Genomic DNA, 18425 nt, shown 5'->3' on the forward strand with positions numbered 1-18425 from the left:
CCACAGAGCGCAGAAGACAAGATGCGACAGTTTATAGGTGCCAAGGGTTCTCCCTAAATGAATGTATATCAGAGCGGCAGGTTTTATTAAAAATATATTATGTCTGATCACATTCCAAGCTAAAGGAAATCTAAGAGCCTTTTGTTACAGAAGAGATGGAATTTGCATGGAGGAGACGGTTTTATTAACTGTCATCCCTTGGGAATTTGTATAAAATATTTTACAGTTTGTTTTTTGTAATTAGTAATAATTTGTAACATGGAACCCTGTAACGCAAAGGATATGTACGAGACCAGGGGTGTCCCAGTTTTTTCTGCAGTGGGACACTTTTTTCACGGGGAGAAAATATGGCCTTTTAGCTTTATAATGCATATTAATGCAGGATTAATTTAAGACAGCAGAGTACAGTTTTTTGATAAACTTTGTCGTTCTATCAATACCAAGTTACTTAAACCGTAAAACAGTCAGTCCACAAACCATTTAAAACAAGTTTAGCCAAATAAAACTGTAGAAGCTGGGTTTAATCTGGCTGACGCACACTGGAGGCATCATACGCGGGATGAAACAGTAAATAACACAAAACCTTTACTTTTCCTCTCACTGATTTCTACAAAGTTTTGTCCTCTGAAGTGACTACAAATTCAGGAGGGTGTTTTATCTCAGGATAAGTAAAAATAGGTAAATTTATTCCTACAGTAAGTAAAGTGCCAGAAAACAGATGACCAAATACACAAGGACAGTCTTTTCCACACCGACACACACACACACACACTCACACACACGAGGACAGGCTCTGCCACACAGACACCCAAATACACACACTGACACACTGAAATTTCCCGGTGGGCCGGTCCGCCCTTGCTCACGCGGGCCGCACTTTGCTGGTAACCCATTGGGTGCAAACTTAAGGCTGCTACAATGATAGACACTCAAATACTGACCTGCCGGGATACAATGTCAGGGTGTTTAATGAAAATTTTAAACATTCTCTGGGGCCGCAACATCTAAAGGTAATAGCGGTGTAATTTTTTTTTTGGTTGAAGAACATATTAAGGTACTTAGAAAGCACTTTAATATTCATTATTTGTAGCCTGTAACAGGTTTGGAATACCGTATGCGTGTATAGCGCCACCTAGTGGAAGGAAATGGTGCCGACTTTACAAATATTCATTTTTCGAAATGGTTTGAATTAAACATTAAAGATGAGTAAGAAGTAGCTGTACGTCCTGTATAATACCTGGGAACTATCAGGGTCTTGACCCCAATCTCAGAGTGAGGGGGCAGATTCTTAGGGCCACACAGTATGGAGCTGACCATATTGCTGGGATCATGTAGAAGACTCCCAGCCGGTGCTTTTGCTACCAGTAAATTGTTTGGCTCAATTAAGTATGTTTTTAAATAGTGACAATCCTAGGTTTCCATGAGGACTGGTATTTAGAGCCTTTTGGGTCACTTCATAGAATCTTCACAATGGGCTTATAAAGGGCTTTGAGTCTCATTTAGGAAGTTCCCAGGAATACTGGTGTATGCATCGCTGTGCGGATGTTATGGGCAGGTGGGCAAAATGCGATAAAGTAAGAATGCTTTCATGGTTAACATGTTAATAGTTTGTTTTTATTAGACTTTTCTTCGTGTTCTTCTTTATGGGGAAAAAAATCTTCGTATTCCACGAATATTCGGCCATTCCTGTGTTCGGTTCGGGCGGATATTCACGTACATTCTTCGTGTTTTTTTCTTTTTTTGCTGTTTTTTTTGTCGAAGGGGTTAATACGGGGTTAACACAGTACGCACTATGCAGCAGCTTTGGTGCCAGGGTTTTAATGGTCTGTACGAGCAACTCTATTGGTCGCCGGCATGGGCCTCCTCTGCCATCAACCAATGAGTTGCTCCTATGGACCTTAACTCCTAACTGAGTACCTACGGATTTCCGCTCCCGTTAACCCCTGTGATGCTGCGTAGAGAACGGTAGGCTAGATGGGGAAGGGACCAGGGAGATTAGTAAACGAAGACGAATATGAAGATTCTTCGTATTGTGCGTCTTATACGTTATGTCGCCACCATGTCTGTTTCTTTGGTATTCAGGCTGAACAAATGTTCGCCCGAATACGAATGCACAAGTCTAATTTTTATCATTCAACAAAAGGCAAACTGAGTGAATAGAAGAAAAATCTAAATCAAATCACTATTTGCTGTGACAGCAGCATCGGTTCTGCTTGGCGCACTTACATACAGTCAGGGATTTTGTAGGCATATAGCTACGCGTATGATTAAAGAATTACACCAAACAGGTGCTGATCATCAACGATTTAATATGTAGGTTGAAACAAAATCATAAACTGAAACAGAAACAGCTGTGGAGGAGGAATAAAACTGGGTAACAGCCAAGCTCACTAACAAGGTGAGGTCGCTGAAGACGTCCACCATGGCAGGACTGAGAACAGCAACAACCCACAAGGTAGCTACACCATCTCAGCAAGGTATCTCCCAGGCAGAAATTACACAGCAGGAAACCGTGGGACCCCGTTACACCCATCTACTGTCTGAAAAGTCTGGTCAGAAGTGGTCTTCCTGGAAGACTAGTGGTCAAAAAGCCAGATCTCCATCATGGAAAAAAGGCCAACTGACTCAAAAATTCACGAAAACACAAGAACTGGAGTGCAGACAAAATGGCAGCAGGTGCTCTGGGCTGATGAGCCAAACATTATAATATGAGGCTGCCGCAGAAGGCAGTTTTATCACCGGAGGGCTGGAGAGCGGTACAAAGATGAGTGTAGGCAACAGTGAAGGTTCCTTGCTAGTTTGGGGCTGCATTTCTGCAAATGAAGTAGGATATTTGGTGAGATAATCTCAGTGCTGATGTGTTCAGGCAGATACTTACCCATCGTGCGGTACCATCAGGGAGGCATCCGATTGGCCGCACATTTTTTCTGGAGCACGATGACCCCAAACATACAGCCACAGCCATTCAGCGTAAAGAAGGACAAGGAGTCCTGGGGGAGGTGGTATGGCCTCCATGGAACCCCGATCTTAACATCATCAGGTCTGGGATTACATGAAGAGTGAGAAGCAACAGAGTCGCATAAATCCTCTGCGAAGAACTGCCGGGCTTCTTAAAATACTGCGTGTGAGTGAACCTAGAACTCATGCTGCGGTCACACCAAATATTCGTTTAACAATGATAAAAATAAACTATTAATGTCTATTTTTGAACAATCCTTACTTTATAGCATGTTTTCCCACCCACCTAAAACGTTCCCTCCCTATCCATCCCTTTCCCTCCCTATCCATCCCTTTCCCTCCCTATCCATCCCTTTCACCACTTGCCGCATTTGAAACGTCGTTCCGGGTACTGCTGAATTCATAAACCCTTCCGCTAAATGAATGAATCATTCCAAACTTTAGTCTCATTCATAATTTATGTTGGGAACACTTCATTGTAATGTGACGCTAAAGCAGGTCCTGATGGAGTATAGACTATCTAAAGGGACTTGGCAGCGTCCCAGGCAGGATCTTCAGCAAAGTGAGTGACGTTTAGGAGAAGCTGCAGCAGAAAAGCCTTCTCCGCGGTCCAACGTTTACATCATTGACCAGTCGCAGGAGGTGCTCTCATCGAAGTCAGTAGGAGTGCTTTATGCTCGTGGGCACGATGGGGGTCTTATTACACCCCCACCTCAGGAGCTAGCTGATTGGCAGTAAGTACATCACATGGTGGTTAGGGGAACGGATGAGATTCTGCAGAATGCCCCCACAAGCATTTGTAAGGGGGTCGCCACAAACATTTAAAGGTACGGCTCAGCTATCATACGCATTCGTATATAACGGCTGCAATGTCCTTTTAAATCAGAGTAGAATATGAAGTAGTTGGCTCTGGATTGTGTGACCCTGAGAATCTGCCCATTTACCCCAAGGCCCTGAGACTGGGGTAAAACCACTGACAGTGTGAGAGATACTAACTAGCTCATCCATACAGCAAGCAGACGGCTACAATCACAGGTTACGGGCTTTTAATGGATATTTGTGCCCCAGTTATCAGGCGGGGACCCCTTTACCCCAGACCTGTTTAAAAGACCCTGAGCAGTGTTGTAGTTCACACTGCGGGCGCTAGATGGAGATGTTACTGCTCAGCTACTTCTAACAAAAGACTACAGTTCCCGAGAGGCAACGCGCGTCAGAGACAGCGCTCTGTGAATACGCACATTACGGAGTGACGTCGGCGGGCGGGGTTTTGGAAGGGAGTCGTGCAGACATGGCGGAGCTGGAGACAGCGGCAGAACATGAACGGATTTTACGGGAGATTGAGAGCACAGAAACGGCCTGCATTGGGCCTACACTGCGGTGAGTGCAAGGAGTGAGAGCCAGACAACTGGAGCGAGACACCCGGGTACAGACGTAAGACAGACAGGGAAGGGTATAAGACTGTTGAGGTAATGGGTGAGACAGACAAGGAGAAGACAGGGGAGAGACACATAAACAGAGGGGTGAGACAGCTATGAGGAGCAACGAGGAGAAAGGACTGAGTCATGCAAGAATATGCAGAGGGATAGGGAAGGCAGGCCCTCGGACAGCGGCAGGTTTGGGCAGGCAAGCAGCGAGCCAGCGGCAGGTTTGGGCAGGCAAGCAGCGAGCCAGTGGCGGGTCTGGGCAGGCAAGCAGCGAGCCAGTGGCGGGTCTGGGCAGGCAAGCAGCGAGCCAGTGGCGGGTCTGGGCAGGCAAGCAGCGAGCCAGTGGCGGGTCTGGGCAGGCAAGCAGCGAGCCAGTGGCGGGTCTGGGCAGGCAAGCAGCGAGCCAGTGGCGGGTCTGGACAGGCAAGCAGCGAGCCTGTGGCGGGCCTGGGTAGGCAGGCAGGGGGCCAGAGGCGGGTCTGGGCAGACAGACGGGGCCAGCGGCGGGTCTGGGCAGGTAGGCAGCGGGCCAGCGGCGGGTCTGGGCAGGCAGGCGGCGGGTCTGGGCAGGCAGGCAGCGGGCCAGCGGCGGGTCTGGGCAGGCAGGCAGCGGGCCAGCGGCAGGTCTGGGCAGGCAGGCAGCGGGTCAGGGCAGGCAAGCAGTGGGCCAGTGGCAGGTCTGGGCAGGCCAGCGGCGAGTCCAGGCAAGCAGCATGTCAAGACAAGGTCTGGAAAGGCAAGCAGCGGTCCAAGAGAACATTGGGGCAGACGGCTACTGCACAGTACAGGGCAGGCAAACACAAAGCCAGGGGGATGTCAAGTCAGGCTTGTGGTAGGCAAATGGAGTGCTGAAGTAGACAAGCACCAGGGCAGGCGAATATCAGGTCAGGCAGCCACTGAGCCAGCTGAGGGACAGGGCAAGCAATCGCCAAGACAGTGGAATGTTGGGACAGGAAAGCACCAGGCAAGCAGAATGCGCAGGCAGGAAAGCACCTGGCCTGTGGAGGACCTGTTGGTGTTTATTCGGCATAGGTGGGCGCCGAGACAAAGCGGCTGCCGCAGGTTCTTCTGTCTCATCGCAGGCAGGGCGTTGGAAGGAATGGCGTGTCCCCGGGCACTCCTCGTTATATTAACCATTCATATCCCTGGGTGCTTTCCTCTAGTTCAAAGGCCTTCCTTGGGAGCCCCGTTCTTCCTGTTTGTATATATGACGGATTTGTGTTTATATTTATGCATTTTATTCATGTATATTTTGTGTATTTAACGCTAAATTATTTTCATGCCGAGACGGAGGAGAGATGAACTGCTCTACCTTGTAGTTTCGGTTTGCCAGCAATGGATACCTGTATGTTATTGCTCCCCCCTCCAAGTTTTCTTAACCCTTTAATGTCGAGCGCTCTTCTTCAAGCTGTTGCCAAGTTTCTGTTAGCGTTGCGAGTTCTTCAGCCACCTTTGCGCAGGTTTTGCTCGCTGAACTCGGCTTGACAGCGACCTCGCCGCCACTCGACCTTTACTGGGTGAATGGGCCGGTTTTGTTTGGATGTTCGGGGGGCCGGTGCGTGTAACCCGGTGCGTGTAACCCGAGACAGGGACGCGTTGGCCTGAGGATATATTTTTGGAGTCACATGGGGGAATCAGGAGGGAGCTGCTGGCGTGTCCCGTGAGAGGTAGAAAGAGACACACAGAGGATTGTAGCCGTGTGGGGTGCCCTGTATACTGCGTGTCCTGGCCACCCAGGCATTGGATTGGTCCTTTATTACAGCGTGTCCTGGTTGTTGATTGGTGCTGTGACTACTGTGATCTGGCTTCGTAGGCTGTGGATTGGTTCTGTATTACAGCGTGTCCTTGATGTGGATTGGTCCTGTGTGTATTGTGATCTGGTCATGCAGGCTCTTGATTGGTCCTGTATTATAGTATATTCTGGCTGTTGATTGGTCCTGTGTGTATTGTGATCTGGTCACGCAGGCTCTTGATTGGTCCTGTATTATAGTGTATTCTGACTGGTGCTGTGTGTATTGTGATCTGGTCGCGCAGGCTGTGGATTGGTCCCGTGTGTATTGTGATCTGGTCGCGCAGGCTGTGGATTGGTCCTGTGTGTATTGTGATCTGGTCGCGCAGACTGTGGATTGGTCCTGTGTGTATTGTGATCTGGTCACGCAGGCTCTTGATTGGTCCTGTATTATAGTGTATTCTGACTGGTCCTGTGTGTATTGTGATCTGGTCGCGCAGGCTGTGGATTGGTCCTGTGTGTATTGTGATCTGGTTGCGCAGGCTGTGGATTGGTCCTGTGTGTATTGTGATCTGGTTGTGCAGGCTGTTGATTGGTCCTGACATGCGCATGCTCAGTGCCACAGAATGCATTGGCCGGGCGTCTGCTTTCCATCAGGGAATAAGCCGCCGGTCAGCAATGGCTGCCCCTTTACCTTGAGTTAAGTTCTATTAATACCGTGAAGTCTTTTGCCCTTTTATTATTACGTAAAGTAATCATTTATCTCCTGCCGGCCTCTGTCCTCTCCTGGGATTCCACTTCCTGTAACAATAAGTGGCGTTTCCTGCCGGCCAGCCGCGCGTTTATAGCAGATATTGTTTTCGCGTTTCCTTAGAGCGCTTTTTTTTCCGACCCTTTTTATCCACTAACTTTGTTTCGATATCAGAGAGAAAAATAAAATTCCAGTTTTTTATTTTTAGACAGCTTTTTTCGCCCAACAAAGAGAAGTTTGGGTTCCGTTCGTGGAGAATGAGTGAATTTAAAGGAATAATCCTCCAAAATCATCTCGCGTCATTAACCTGTCTGAAGTGATTGTGCGCCATCTTAACTTACACAAGGGTTCGGGGGCCGGGCCTGCAAAGTCGAGACTCTGAGCTGGTATGGGATGGCGATATGGCCTGTATGGACGGGAACAGTTCTGGGGTATTAGAAACCCTTGGGCTGTGCTTGATGGGGGGGGCCCGTGGGACACAGAGGGGGCAAATATGATCTCAACAGATGGTAGGAAGGAGATGATACCGTGTGAGGGTAATTATACAGAAAGATGACTTCCGTGGTAAAAGTGTAGCAACAAAAGGAACATTATATTGGTTGCCATGGAGACTGCATCACTTTTTGTCTGTGCGCATCGACTTATCTTTGTATCCCTGCAAGGATGGCGGATAGAAATGGAGTAGAATGGGAGGCTGGTGATCTAAGGGAGGAAGGTCCGGCATCAACGGTGAGACACTCACTGCTTTACTGTGGCCCCCTAGGTGAGTCAGGGGCCGATAGGCATGCTGGCTGGTGGGTGAAGTCATGGCCTTTGACGTTGGTATAGGGTTGAGTCCTTAAACAGCCAGCTGGTTAAACTTGAATCGGGGGGGTAGACCTGCCCCTCAAAGGGCACATATGAGGGGTGTGGGGTTGGCACGTTGAAGTCCAGCTCTCTCTGCCGCGTCTGCCCAGCTGCTTAGTCACCGGCTGTCCCAAAATATCACAGACGAGGCTGGAAATTTCCACCCTGACGTGACCGATGAGGAAGCTCAGCCACGGCTCTCATATAACTGTGTGAGCCTTTATCACCGATACCCCCATCCCCCAGTCACTGCTCCACCTTAAAATCAGCACCTGTCATAAACCACCCCTCGGCCCCCCAAATGAAAGCAAAATAACTGTAATTTTTCCAATTATCAGATTAAAAATTATTCCAAAATATTGCCTGTTTTCTTTTTTAGCCCAGTTGTAGTTTTTGCCACACAAAATAATGTTTTCAGGCAGCTGCATATTAGCCATTCGTACGCCTGTGGGGAACAATAGAATGGCTCGGTCTTAATCACCCAGCTGGACTCTGTGACTAATGAAAGTCTAGGGAGGAACGGACTTCATGAGCATCGCCATAAAGCATCAGCTCAGTGTGGTGTTTGATAAGTGAAGTCACCCCAAATATCACATGACTGACAGCAACGGCGGCTCCAGGTCTGCAGATAAAGGGAGTTTATTGGAACAAAATGAGATAAAACCAGGTTTTTGCCACCGACCAACATTACTGTATACATGCCTGGGGGAGGGGCGATATTACTGTATACATGCCTGGGGGAGGGTCGATATTACTGTATACATGCCTGGGGGAGGGGCGATATTACTGTATACATGCCTGGGGGAGGGGCGATATTACTGTATACAGTGCTGGGGGAGGGGCGATATTACTGTATACATGCCTGGGGGAGGGGGTGATATTACGGTATACAGCGCTGGGGGAGGGGTGATATTACTGTATACAGTGCTGGGGATGGGGTGATATTACTGTATACAGCGCTGGGGGAGGGGTGATATTACTGTATACAGCGCTGGGGGAGGAGTGATATTACTGTATACAGTCCTGGGGGTCTTGCTGAAGGAGATTTATTTTCTCCAGTGGGGCGTCCCCTTTAATATTGGTGAGGTGTGAACCTGCGCAGCACACAGTGTGTTGGGGGGAGATGCTGCATGCGTTGTTTGCCGTGTCAATCTGTGATTCTGTAGTCCGGTTCCCTGCCGTTCATTGGGTTTGGCTGCATGGTCTAAACGCGTTACATTCCGATGCGAGCTTTAACCACTTTGCAGCCTTGAGACGTTCCTGTACGTCCTATAAACAGACCATAGATGTCCAAGGACACAATAGTACGTCCTATGATATACCGAAGATCAAGGTGTCCTTAGACCACCTGGGGTCTCCCCTGTCTGCAGGAATCATATGAGGAGGAGACATCTGAGGTCCTAAAAGCTTACGCAACCTTACATGTTTTCTTCTATGTTACATGAATGGTTTTGGGGCAGGACCAGCTTCAACAAACATTCCCCTTCCTCTTGCGCTGGATATGACGTCATCCATTTTTCTTATGAAGGATACACATACTGTCCAAACTTGGCCCTCATCTGATTTGGAAGGACGTGGCTGAATTGGATGTTTCCATTGGCTGCGGGGACGCGTTAAATTCACGTGAGCCACTAGGACGCTGCGTGTATGAAGACATGTAAGACCGCAGCTCCCATGATGCTTAGCCAGCCATAGAGAGTTTTTCACTTTGCATGGCAGGTAAGCATGATGGAAGAAATGACGAGCCTTCATTACACGGAGTCATTATCTCCCCTCTCCTTTCTGAGGTGATTCTCCATCATACGTTCCCATAATATATAAATAAACATCATAATAAAAAAACACGGACTATTCCAAGGATGAAGATCTTACAAATTATATGTAATAAATACACTTCCTAAGCAGGGCCGCCGGAAAAAGATTTATGCAGCCCTGTATTAACGTGCACACTTGTATACGTTATTTGTTATACGTGTGCTGTGTATGTTTATATACGGGTAGCGCTCCATGCGCCGTCAGTGTCCCGCCACCCGCGTGTTTTCTGTTTTTGTGACATCCCGTGTTCCTCTGGACAGCGAGGCTCGATGTTTTTCTGTCCTCTCTGTGCAGGAAAGCAGTGATCGCTATTGTTTCCTGCGCAGGCGGTGGCTGGAGCTCGTCAGATATCACGCTCCTTATTTACGGCTGTCTCTCACCCACATATACCGTCACGTAGTATAAATCCTGCGCCGTGTGGTTCATTCGCTGTCATCGCTGTAAGACCAGAGTCCGGCTTTACGAGGGTTCAGTCTGTCGTCTGTCGTCTGTCGTCTGTCGTCTGTCGTCGTGCTTCTCTATTGAATTATAATTGATTTTTTTCGCCGTGATGCTGCATTCGCGAGCCCATGACTCATGAAGCGGCCATCTTGGTCCTCCCTGCGGGGTCACCTCCGTCTTGGTCCTCCCTGCGGGGTCACCTCCGTCTTGGTCCTCCCAAACAGTGTGACGGGTGTTCCACCTGCCGGGCTGACTGTCGGAGCACTGAGAAGACGATGTGTTGTCTTTGGACGTAAAGTGACGGCGCGGGTATAGTAACGATACAAATAGTATCTCTTACACGGAGTCTGAGTATTTGGAAGTAGGATTAATTAGGTCCAGAGAGCGTGACGAGTGACCTCTAATTCAGTGACCTCTAATTCAGTGACGTTAGGAGTCTGCTGGATCTCACTGGATTTCTAACCCTGACTTACCCCGTAAATCCGTGGTTCTGACCCATTTAGCCCCGTTATTCGGACTCGGCTACCCAGGGGCACAATGTGCATTGGGAGTGCTGTGCTGTCATATTGGGGGGGGCAGGTAATGCGCCTAAATATTCCAAAATGGCAACGCGCATTGCATGCAGCTCATGTATTCAGTGAATAAGTTGATTGCGTAATAGAATGTTGTGAAGGTAAATGTAACGAGCAGATTAATATTTCATTTCTCGATGGTGCTGTCCCTTTAAACGGAGTAACGATGGGGGCCGTGCGATACGTGGGGGTTTATGCCGCCGTGCGATCATCTGCTTTGTTTTTAAGAAGCCCGCCATAATGTTAAATCACCACAGCTTTCTTTTACCGGCTTTCAGGGTATTTTGTGGGTTCTCGGGGCCCCTCTGTGTTTTGGCTCACGGGCACCCCTGTGCCTGCTGGTTAAATGTAAATGGATCCAGGTCACTGAATGTTATACGTTAAATAAGATGAGAAGCGTGCTTTCCACACGCAGTGCCCGCTCCCACCCGCTTGCGTTGTCTGTGGCGTGTATAAGACTGGGTTCCCCACCGTGTGCCTGCCGCCACAAACTGCAGTGACGAGTCCTGCTGCCCTCTGCTGGGGATTCTGTGCAAACGCAATTAATGCAGGCTTCAGCAGGCTTAGACCAGCCGTTAGTCCCTTGTAACTGCAGCATCTTTTATTTACTACCACTGGAGTAAGCGTGTTTGCGTGCCCGCGCGCGTGTTTGCGTGCCTGCGCGCGTGTTTGCGCGCCCGTGGAGCTGCTGCTTTCGTCTCTGGTGAATCTAACAGTTTTGTTCACTGCTCCATAAGTGAAACGTCTGGGCAGCCCTGCCCGTTTTTTACGTATCTTACATTTATTTTGATTTTAGATGCAGAGATTATCGGGAGTCCGCTGGTTGGAGTTTAGGACTCTGCACAAACTTTACGTGTAATAGCTGCGTGGGCCTTTTACATTTTCATTAGGTGACAGAATACCCTGTATGTATTTATTGCCCCCCCCGCCAGCTATTTGCCGTGCCGGAGATATCCTGCCATGTGATATACGGCACTTATCGCCCAGCAGCTCCAGCACTCGGCTTAACAAGTGCTCCCTTTTGGGGGTCCATCAATGCGCATGCTCAGAAAGCTCACGTTTATTGTAATGGGAGTGTTTCCTGACACTGATTGGCTGCTTCATGCTACGGCAGTTTATGGGGCAGGTGCGGTGCAGCTCTGGAGCTGCAGCTTCCTCCTAAGTACTGTGTTTTTTCACTTTAGTTTGCATGTTTTAAGTGCTTTACGTTAATATGCATTCTTGTTTCCAGGGGGCCGTCTGGTACCCCCCGCGTCCCTTTTAACGTAGTGATATTTTTTTTTGCCCCTGCGGAGGCTTTCCATAAAACCAGCGCTCGTCAGAGCTGGGGAACGCGTCACGGGGTTTCGTGCGGTTCTTGTCTTTAGCGGTCGCTATAATCGATTGAAAAGGAACGACAGGAGTGTGAGTGTCCGCTCCGTATCCGCTATATTATTCATTTATTTAAATAATCCGATTCAGAGCGTCCCGGACCCGCGTTCGCTCATCTCACGTCGGACCCTTCCACGTTCTTACTTTCCTACCAGCAACTACTGCCCTCTGGTGGAGACAGCTTGGCAACGCAAGGAGTAGGGAATAGTACGTAAGCTAGCGAGCACATTAACCCTTAATGCCAGGTATATCTTTTAGCTGGATGAGGACCAAGCTCATGGCAATCTGCGAGGTTAAGGAGAGAGATACTTGGAGAAGCACGCACTCCACTCGCTGCTTCCATGTTGCTTTTGCTTTCCAGATGTGTTCTGTTACTTTCAAACAGTCAGACTGTTCTCTACCACCCAGCAGAAGTGGTAGAGGGTAATACAGCGAGGGAATGTAAACACGCATGGGGTAGACATCCAGATCCTGACTCTAAGACGAGACCAACGACTGATTAAGAGTCTCTACAGGAAGAAAAAATGGGCGAATGTCTTTTTTTTAAATTGTATGTATCCGTGCGTGTATCTCCCGTGTCCTCGGCCGGCGCGGGTGTTACATTGTGACGTCTTGAGATTTCTTGGGCCTTCTGTGTTTGTCCTCCATGTAACAAATTCTGACCATAGTGATCATGCTAACGCTGCATGTGCCCACGGTGCTGGGGGAAGGGTGGCGTATTACACGTGTGTGGGGGGGGCATGCGTGTTTTTACGTGGTTCTCTTGGTTCCTCTTGTCACTGGAGGACGTGATCACTGAAGCCTTGAGAAGGCCAACATATGGACAAGCTTCCTGAGCCGTGAATCTACTGGATTCCTTCCCCTGCAGGAAGTCCTGTTACGTGGTCCATCCGTGTTGCCTCGTGTCCTGTAGTCCGTAGAGGGGGCTTTATCACTTGTATTACAGAAAACTTGGACAGGACCATTGGTTGGCTCTGTGCGTCCGCACACTGGCCCCCGCGGAGCAGGAGCCTGTGCCGTTCTCTCACCATGCGCGGCGCATAGGCAGGGCTGGTATTTAGCTTTGAGCGCTTGATTAGCGCCCCCCCCCCAGTGAATGGAGGCTCTTTGCGCGAACAGACGGACTCGGCGTGCCGGAAACCCGTGGAAAAAGTGAAAAAAGGATATTTAACGACCGTCATCTGCTTAGCGTTATTCCGCATCTAATAATTAATTTCCACTGGCTATTATTACACTTTTTTAACAATTTAGGACCCCCGCAGTGGAATGGCACATTGTGTTAACAACCTCACTGTACACTTTAAAGCGGGCGGGCGAGGAGCGGGGAGGACTAAGTACATTGTTAATGTTACAGCCTGGATTAGAAACAGTTGTTTGCTGCGAGGACAGATAATCAAACCGTCAGATTCTATTCTTTTATAGTAATTGATTCCATTGTTGTGGAGCAGAAACTGAAGTGACCTCACACGCACCCCCCCCGCGTGTCTTCTTCAGCGGCTCGGTCTTGGCAGGGGGAGCTCTTGCTTCATACATCACTCCTTGGATGTGCTCCTCTACACGCGTGTCCCTTTCCTGACCTCCTATTAAACCTTTGCGTGCCGGAGGGGGCTTGTATGGAGTCGCACAACTCAAAACGGGAAACATTGACTTGTCACCATAGCGACCAATGGAATGGTCCAGGTTGCTAAGGCGATAAACCACTTTCCCAACTCTGCGCCAGTCCGTTTAGGATGTTGGGGGGGGGGGAGTACTGTTTTTGGCGCTGTGATGACGGGTAATGGCGGGTTATCTGTCCGGTGACCGGGTGCCCCCAACGCTCCTGCTTCCATCCCGAGGCGGCCGCCGGGGGCTCCACCAGAGGAGGAATCCCCTCTTTTCCAACGTAACTCAGTATGCCATCATACATGAAGGAAACATACATGTGACGTGTACCTGAATACAGCAATGCATGAGCACCGTGCGTGATTCCGAGTGTCCGGGTGTGGCTGCAGTGAAATGACGTGTGATTGGTTCAGTACGGACCAATCACTGGAGAGCAGCTGGTACAAAAAATGGCCGGAGAGACGCAAGTCTGGGGCCAGCAGAGCGAAGCCAACGCGTTCCGCACGTCAGACCTTACTTTATTCCTAATCTCGTTTTAGTTTCAGGAGCCGTATGTCTGTCCTACTTATCCACCACCCTCTCAGTAAAGTAAAACCTGGAAATAGGACTCCTTTTAGATCATCAGGTTATGCGAACTTCATCAGCAGATAGAAGCCCGTCCAGGATACATTCTGGTCCCACACGGAACGGTTTAACCTAACGGAGCAACCGCACGAGGAAGCCATTAATTAAAAAGACGCATGAAACATCTTCTCCCCCAGTTATGTACGGGGGGGGCGGAAATATGGGGGTGTAACTTTGCCCCCTGCCCTGGGAAGACATCTTTGATGTTTAGACCTTTTCAGCGCTGAATGTGGGTTCCTAATAAGAAGTGTCAGGTCCGCTCCATGCCTCCCGGGGGCCGCCCCATGCCTCCCGCAGATGGACGGAGCGCAGCGCCTGCAGACACCGTGACGCTGCTCAGCGAGACGTCTGCTGAGAATCTCTGCTGATGAACGGGAAGCTTCGAGGGGCAGGAATGCTGCTGATTCGGGAAAAAGAAACAGATTTTAACGTTCTTTATTAATCTTTATATAGAAATTCTATTGAAGCCGGCTGCAGGAAAACAGAGTAACCTTTCGGTGATGGCGGGAAGATGGCGGCCGCGCTGTGATCCCACGGAGACGAGGCTGCTGGGGTCTACATCACGTTACGGATCTGTTGCCTTGGTTAGGGGTCTCTCCCGGGCTGTACGTGGCGGGATCTTGGTTAGGGGTCTCTCCCGGGCTGTACGTGGCGGGATCTTGGTTAGGGGTCTGTCCTGGGTGGTCCATGATCTTGGTTAGGGGTCTCTGCTGGACCCTGCCGTTTCCTGTTAGGGGGTATCAGCCGCTGCCAAGATCTGCCCCCATGGGCTGTTACGTCAATTCTAACTCCCATAGCCCTCAGCCGGCGGGTACACGGCACTTTCTCCCCTTTTTTGTAAAAGCGAAGTGCCGGACAGATCCCCCGGGAGCCGTGACTTCGCTTTATCCTGATCTCTGTGTCTGAATCTCTTTCCGGTTCCTACAGATATAAAGCGGGCTCCTGGATTTATCTTTCTGGCTACTAACTTTTATACGCGTTTCTCCAGCCCCGCCTCCTTAAGCCGTCTGGTATAAAACACGGAGTGTGACGTTTTTTTTAATATAGCGCCAGCAGATTCCGTAGCGCTGTTACAATGAGGCTCAGTGAAAATAAAGAATGGAATTCAAAACACTATATAAAATATCTTTCCCCCCCCCCATTTTTGGCCCGGTGGCACTGAATGGATGTTGTGGTTTTTGGGTGCTTGGAATTTCTGAATCACCGCGGAATTCCGCGAATAATAAAATGTTCCATCGTTACTGCTGATTATATCGAGTGTTAATTACCTCTGATTACAGAGTCCGTTACTGTGTGGGGCGAGCGGGCAGATTGAATGATAATTGATGGTGATTGAACAGGAACAGATGGGGCACTATTATCACCCCCAGCGCTGTATACAGTAATATAACCCCCCTGCGCTGTATACAGTAATATAACCCCCCCAGCGCTGTATACAGTAATATAACCCCCAGCGCTGTATACAGTAATATAACCCCCAGTAATATAACCCCCCAGCGCTGTATACAGTAATATAACCCCCCTGCGCTGTATACAGTAATATAACCCCCCCAGCGCTGTATACAGTAATATAACCCCCAGCGCTGTATACAGTAATATAACCCCCCCCCGGCGCTGTATACAGTAATATAACCCCCCAGCGCTGTATACAGTAATATAACCCCCCCTGCGCTGTATACAGTAATATAACCCCCCCTGCACTGTATACAGTAATATAACCCCCCCCCGGCGCTGTATACAGTAATATAACCCCCAGCGCTGTATACAGTAATATAACCCCCAGCGCTGTATACAGTAATATAACCCCCCCAGCGCTGTGTACGGTAATATAACCCCCAGCACTGTATACGGTAATATAACCCCCAGCGCTGTGTACGGTAATATAACCCCCAGCACTGTATACAGTAATATAACCCCCCAGCGCTGTGTACGGTAATATAACCCCCCAGCGGGGAAAAAAAACTGTTTTTATCTCATTTTGTTCCAATAAACTCCCTTTATCTGCAGACCATTGTTATCAGTCAACATTTTTTGGGTGATTTTCCCGGCTCAAACACCGCACTGAGCTGGTGCTTTATGGAAATGCTAATGAATTCCGTTCCTCCATAGACTTTCATTAGTCAGAGAGTCCGGCTGAGTGATTAAAACAGAGCCTTTCCATTGTCTCTGCGGTGTTTCTATAATCAGGTCTTGTGCTACAAGCCCCCCTGTCTATACGGATTTAAAGCCCATCCTGCGCGGTCAGTCCTCCTTTGTAGTGCCGGACAAAAGCCCTTCCATCCCTGTCCTCCAAACGGACGAGAAAGCACTTTCCTCCCCACTAAAACTTTATGCGCCTTATGAGGCCAACTCGCAGCCATTCCTAGTTACTGCCCACCGGCGCCCGGGTTCCCCGCGGGAGCTACTGAAAAAGTCTTTAGTGGTATCACAAAGGGGCAAAATCACACTTTTCACCCAACAGACTTAAAATTAAAAGTCCAGGACCCTGCTATCCAAACCACAAAGAAAATACTGTGCTCCAGGAGAACGTAAGGGGTCAAAAAGTTGTTGCTCTCCTTCCTTACTGGCAAATATCTTCTGATAGGGTTGGAAGTACCCATCGAAGGTCCTCCTCGATTAGAGCTCCAGTCTTTCAGAATGTCCCGACCTCGGATTAACCGGCTTCTCTTATATCCATCGACATGGCGTACGTTATCTAGAAGCATAAAGTTGGCCACCAGTTGACCCGGTGGACAGCGAACTTTTATAAGAATGATCTGACTGGTGCTGGTGATTTATAAGAAGGATCTGACTGGTGCTGGTGATTTATAAGAAGGATCTGGCCTTCGTGGCTTAGCTATTAGTGAATCACTCTTTGGAACGCTCTAGTCATGGATGCATCACGTTTTGGAAGAACCTTTTTAGAAGAAGACCATCACCTCCGCCCGATGGCAGCGAGCGCGGCCCGAGCGGACAGCGATAATTCCGAGCAACCTCACCGTAACGCCATCGTTGCCGGTCTCCGGCTCGTGTGCCAGCTGTACCCCCGCCGCCCACGTGTCGAAATGTGGTAGAGCCGATAATGCCCTCCAGTGACGGGGGGGGGGGCAAGTCTTCCCACATTTCGCAATCAATCCCGGCTTTTCATCTGCTGCTTGTTTATTTTTGAGCTTTCGGAGTAAACAGGATTAAAGTCGCGTCTCTTAATGAGAGGAAGATGGCTTCGCTCACCAGAAACCCTCATCGTGACTCGAGTTGTTCCCCGTTATTTTTAAGCGTTAACCCCCGCGACCCCCCCCCCACCAGTTTCTCTTTAATTGAAACCAACGGCTTGGATAATTGAAAACAAACATACAAGGACCTTTTGTTTCGTTACCTTGTACTGTTCCAGTAGATTTATTTTATTTAGTATTTTGGATTGAGTTCTGCTGCTAAATAGTTTTTTTTTTTGTTTTTTTGTTTTTTTTCACGGGGGTCCTAATAGCTTCGGCGGTTTGGCACGCGGAGCTAGAACTTCTTTACCCCGGTCACTCCATTCTCATTCTGTTTTGATCAAGACTAAACATTTCCACGAAGCCGAGGAGACTCGTAGAATTAGATGCTGCTCCGTGTGCCAGACGGGAGGTCTCTCGGCGTGGACACCACCGCCAGCCCGTGGAGCTTTTTCCTGTTTTCTATTTGTTTTTATTACCTTGTTTTTCTGGAGTTGGACACTGAATAGGAATATTGTTGCCGGTACAAAGCAGCTACGTGGCCCGAGTTGGTGCTTTCACGTTCAAACCGTGAACTCCTAACAGGCCACACAATGTACTAACGTCACCGAGCACCAGGGGGGGAAGAGTCGCGGATACAGACGCCATGTGGAATTGTGGAATGGCCTGGTCTTTGGGACTCCGAGCTGTCTCAGCCGTGGTCCTAATTAAAATTTAATCAATATTAAGCTTTAAATAATAATAAAAAAGATAAAATAAAATATAAATGAAACTGGCTGACGTTTCTTTGGTGGAGATCCTTTGAAGAGCTTGGTGGGTTCTTTCTTCTGAATCTGGTAGACATTCGAGGTTTGCACCGGAAGTTCTCCTGATTGAACTGGTCCGGGTGGCCGGCGAGTAGGTTCTTCTGGTTGTAAATGGTGAGCGTTTCCTCGGATTTCCAACCATGATGCATTGAGTAGACCCAAAGGTGGCGTCTACAGGTAACGGCCCCAGAGAAGGGGAGATGAAACCGCAGAATAAACCTTACGGCACACGATGTGCTTTCTGGAGACCAGACGTGTTGCTTTTATTAATGGAATTCAGAACGTTCTGATTTAT

The 18425-nt window shown here is 48.9% G+C and overlaps 1 protein-coding gene across 2 annotated transcripts in view; it reads left to right on the forward strand.

The window, feature by feature from the left end:
• Positions 1 to 4213: 4213 nt before the first annotated feature.
• The window catches only part of EXOC6B (exocyst complex component 6B), a 79862-nt gene continuing 65650 nt past the window's right edge, over positions 4214 to 18425 (forward strand). For both annotated transcript variants that reach the window (XM_053458092.1, XM_053458093.1), the window contains exon 1: positions 4214 to 4335. In XM_053458092.1, coding sequence (XP_053314067.1) covers positions 4247 to 4335 — 89 coding nt within the window. In that variant the 5' untranslated portion in view covers positions 4214 to 4246. The remainder of the gene's footprint in view (positions 4336 to 18425) is intronic.

Source organism: Spea bombifrons, chromosome 1 (assembly GCF_027358695.1).
Source record: "Spea bombifrons isolate aSpeBom1 chromosome 1, aSpeBom1.2.pri, whole genome shotgun sequence".
Classification (NCBI taxonomy): Eukaryota; Metazoa; Chordata; class Amphibia; order Anura; family Pelobatidae; genus Spea; species Spea bombifrons.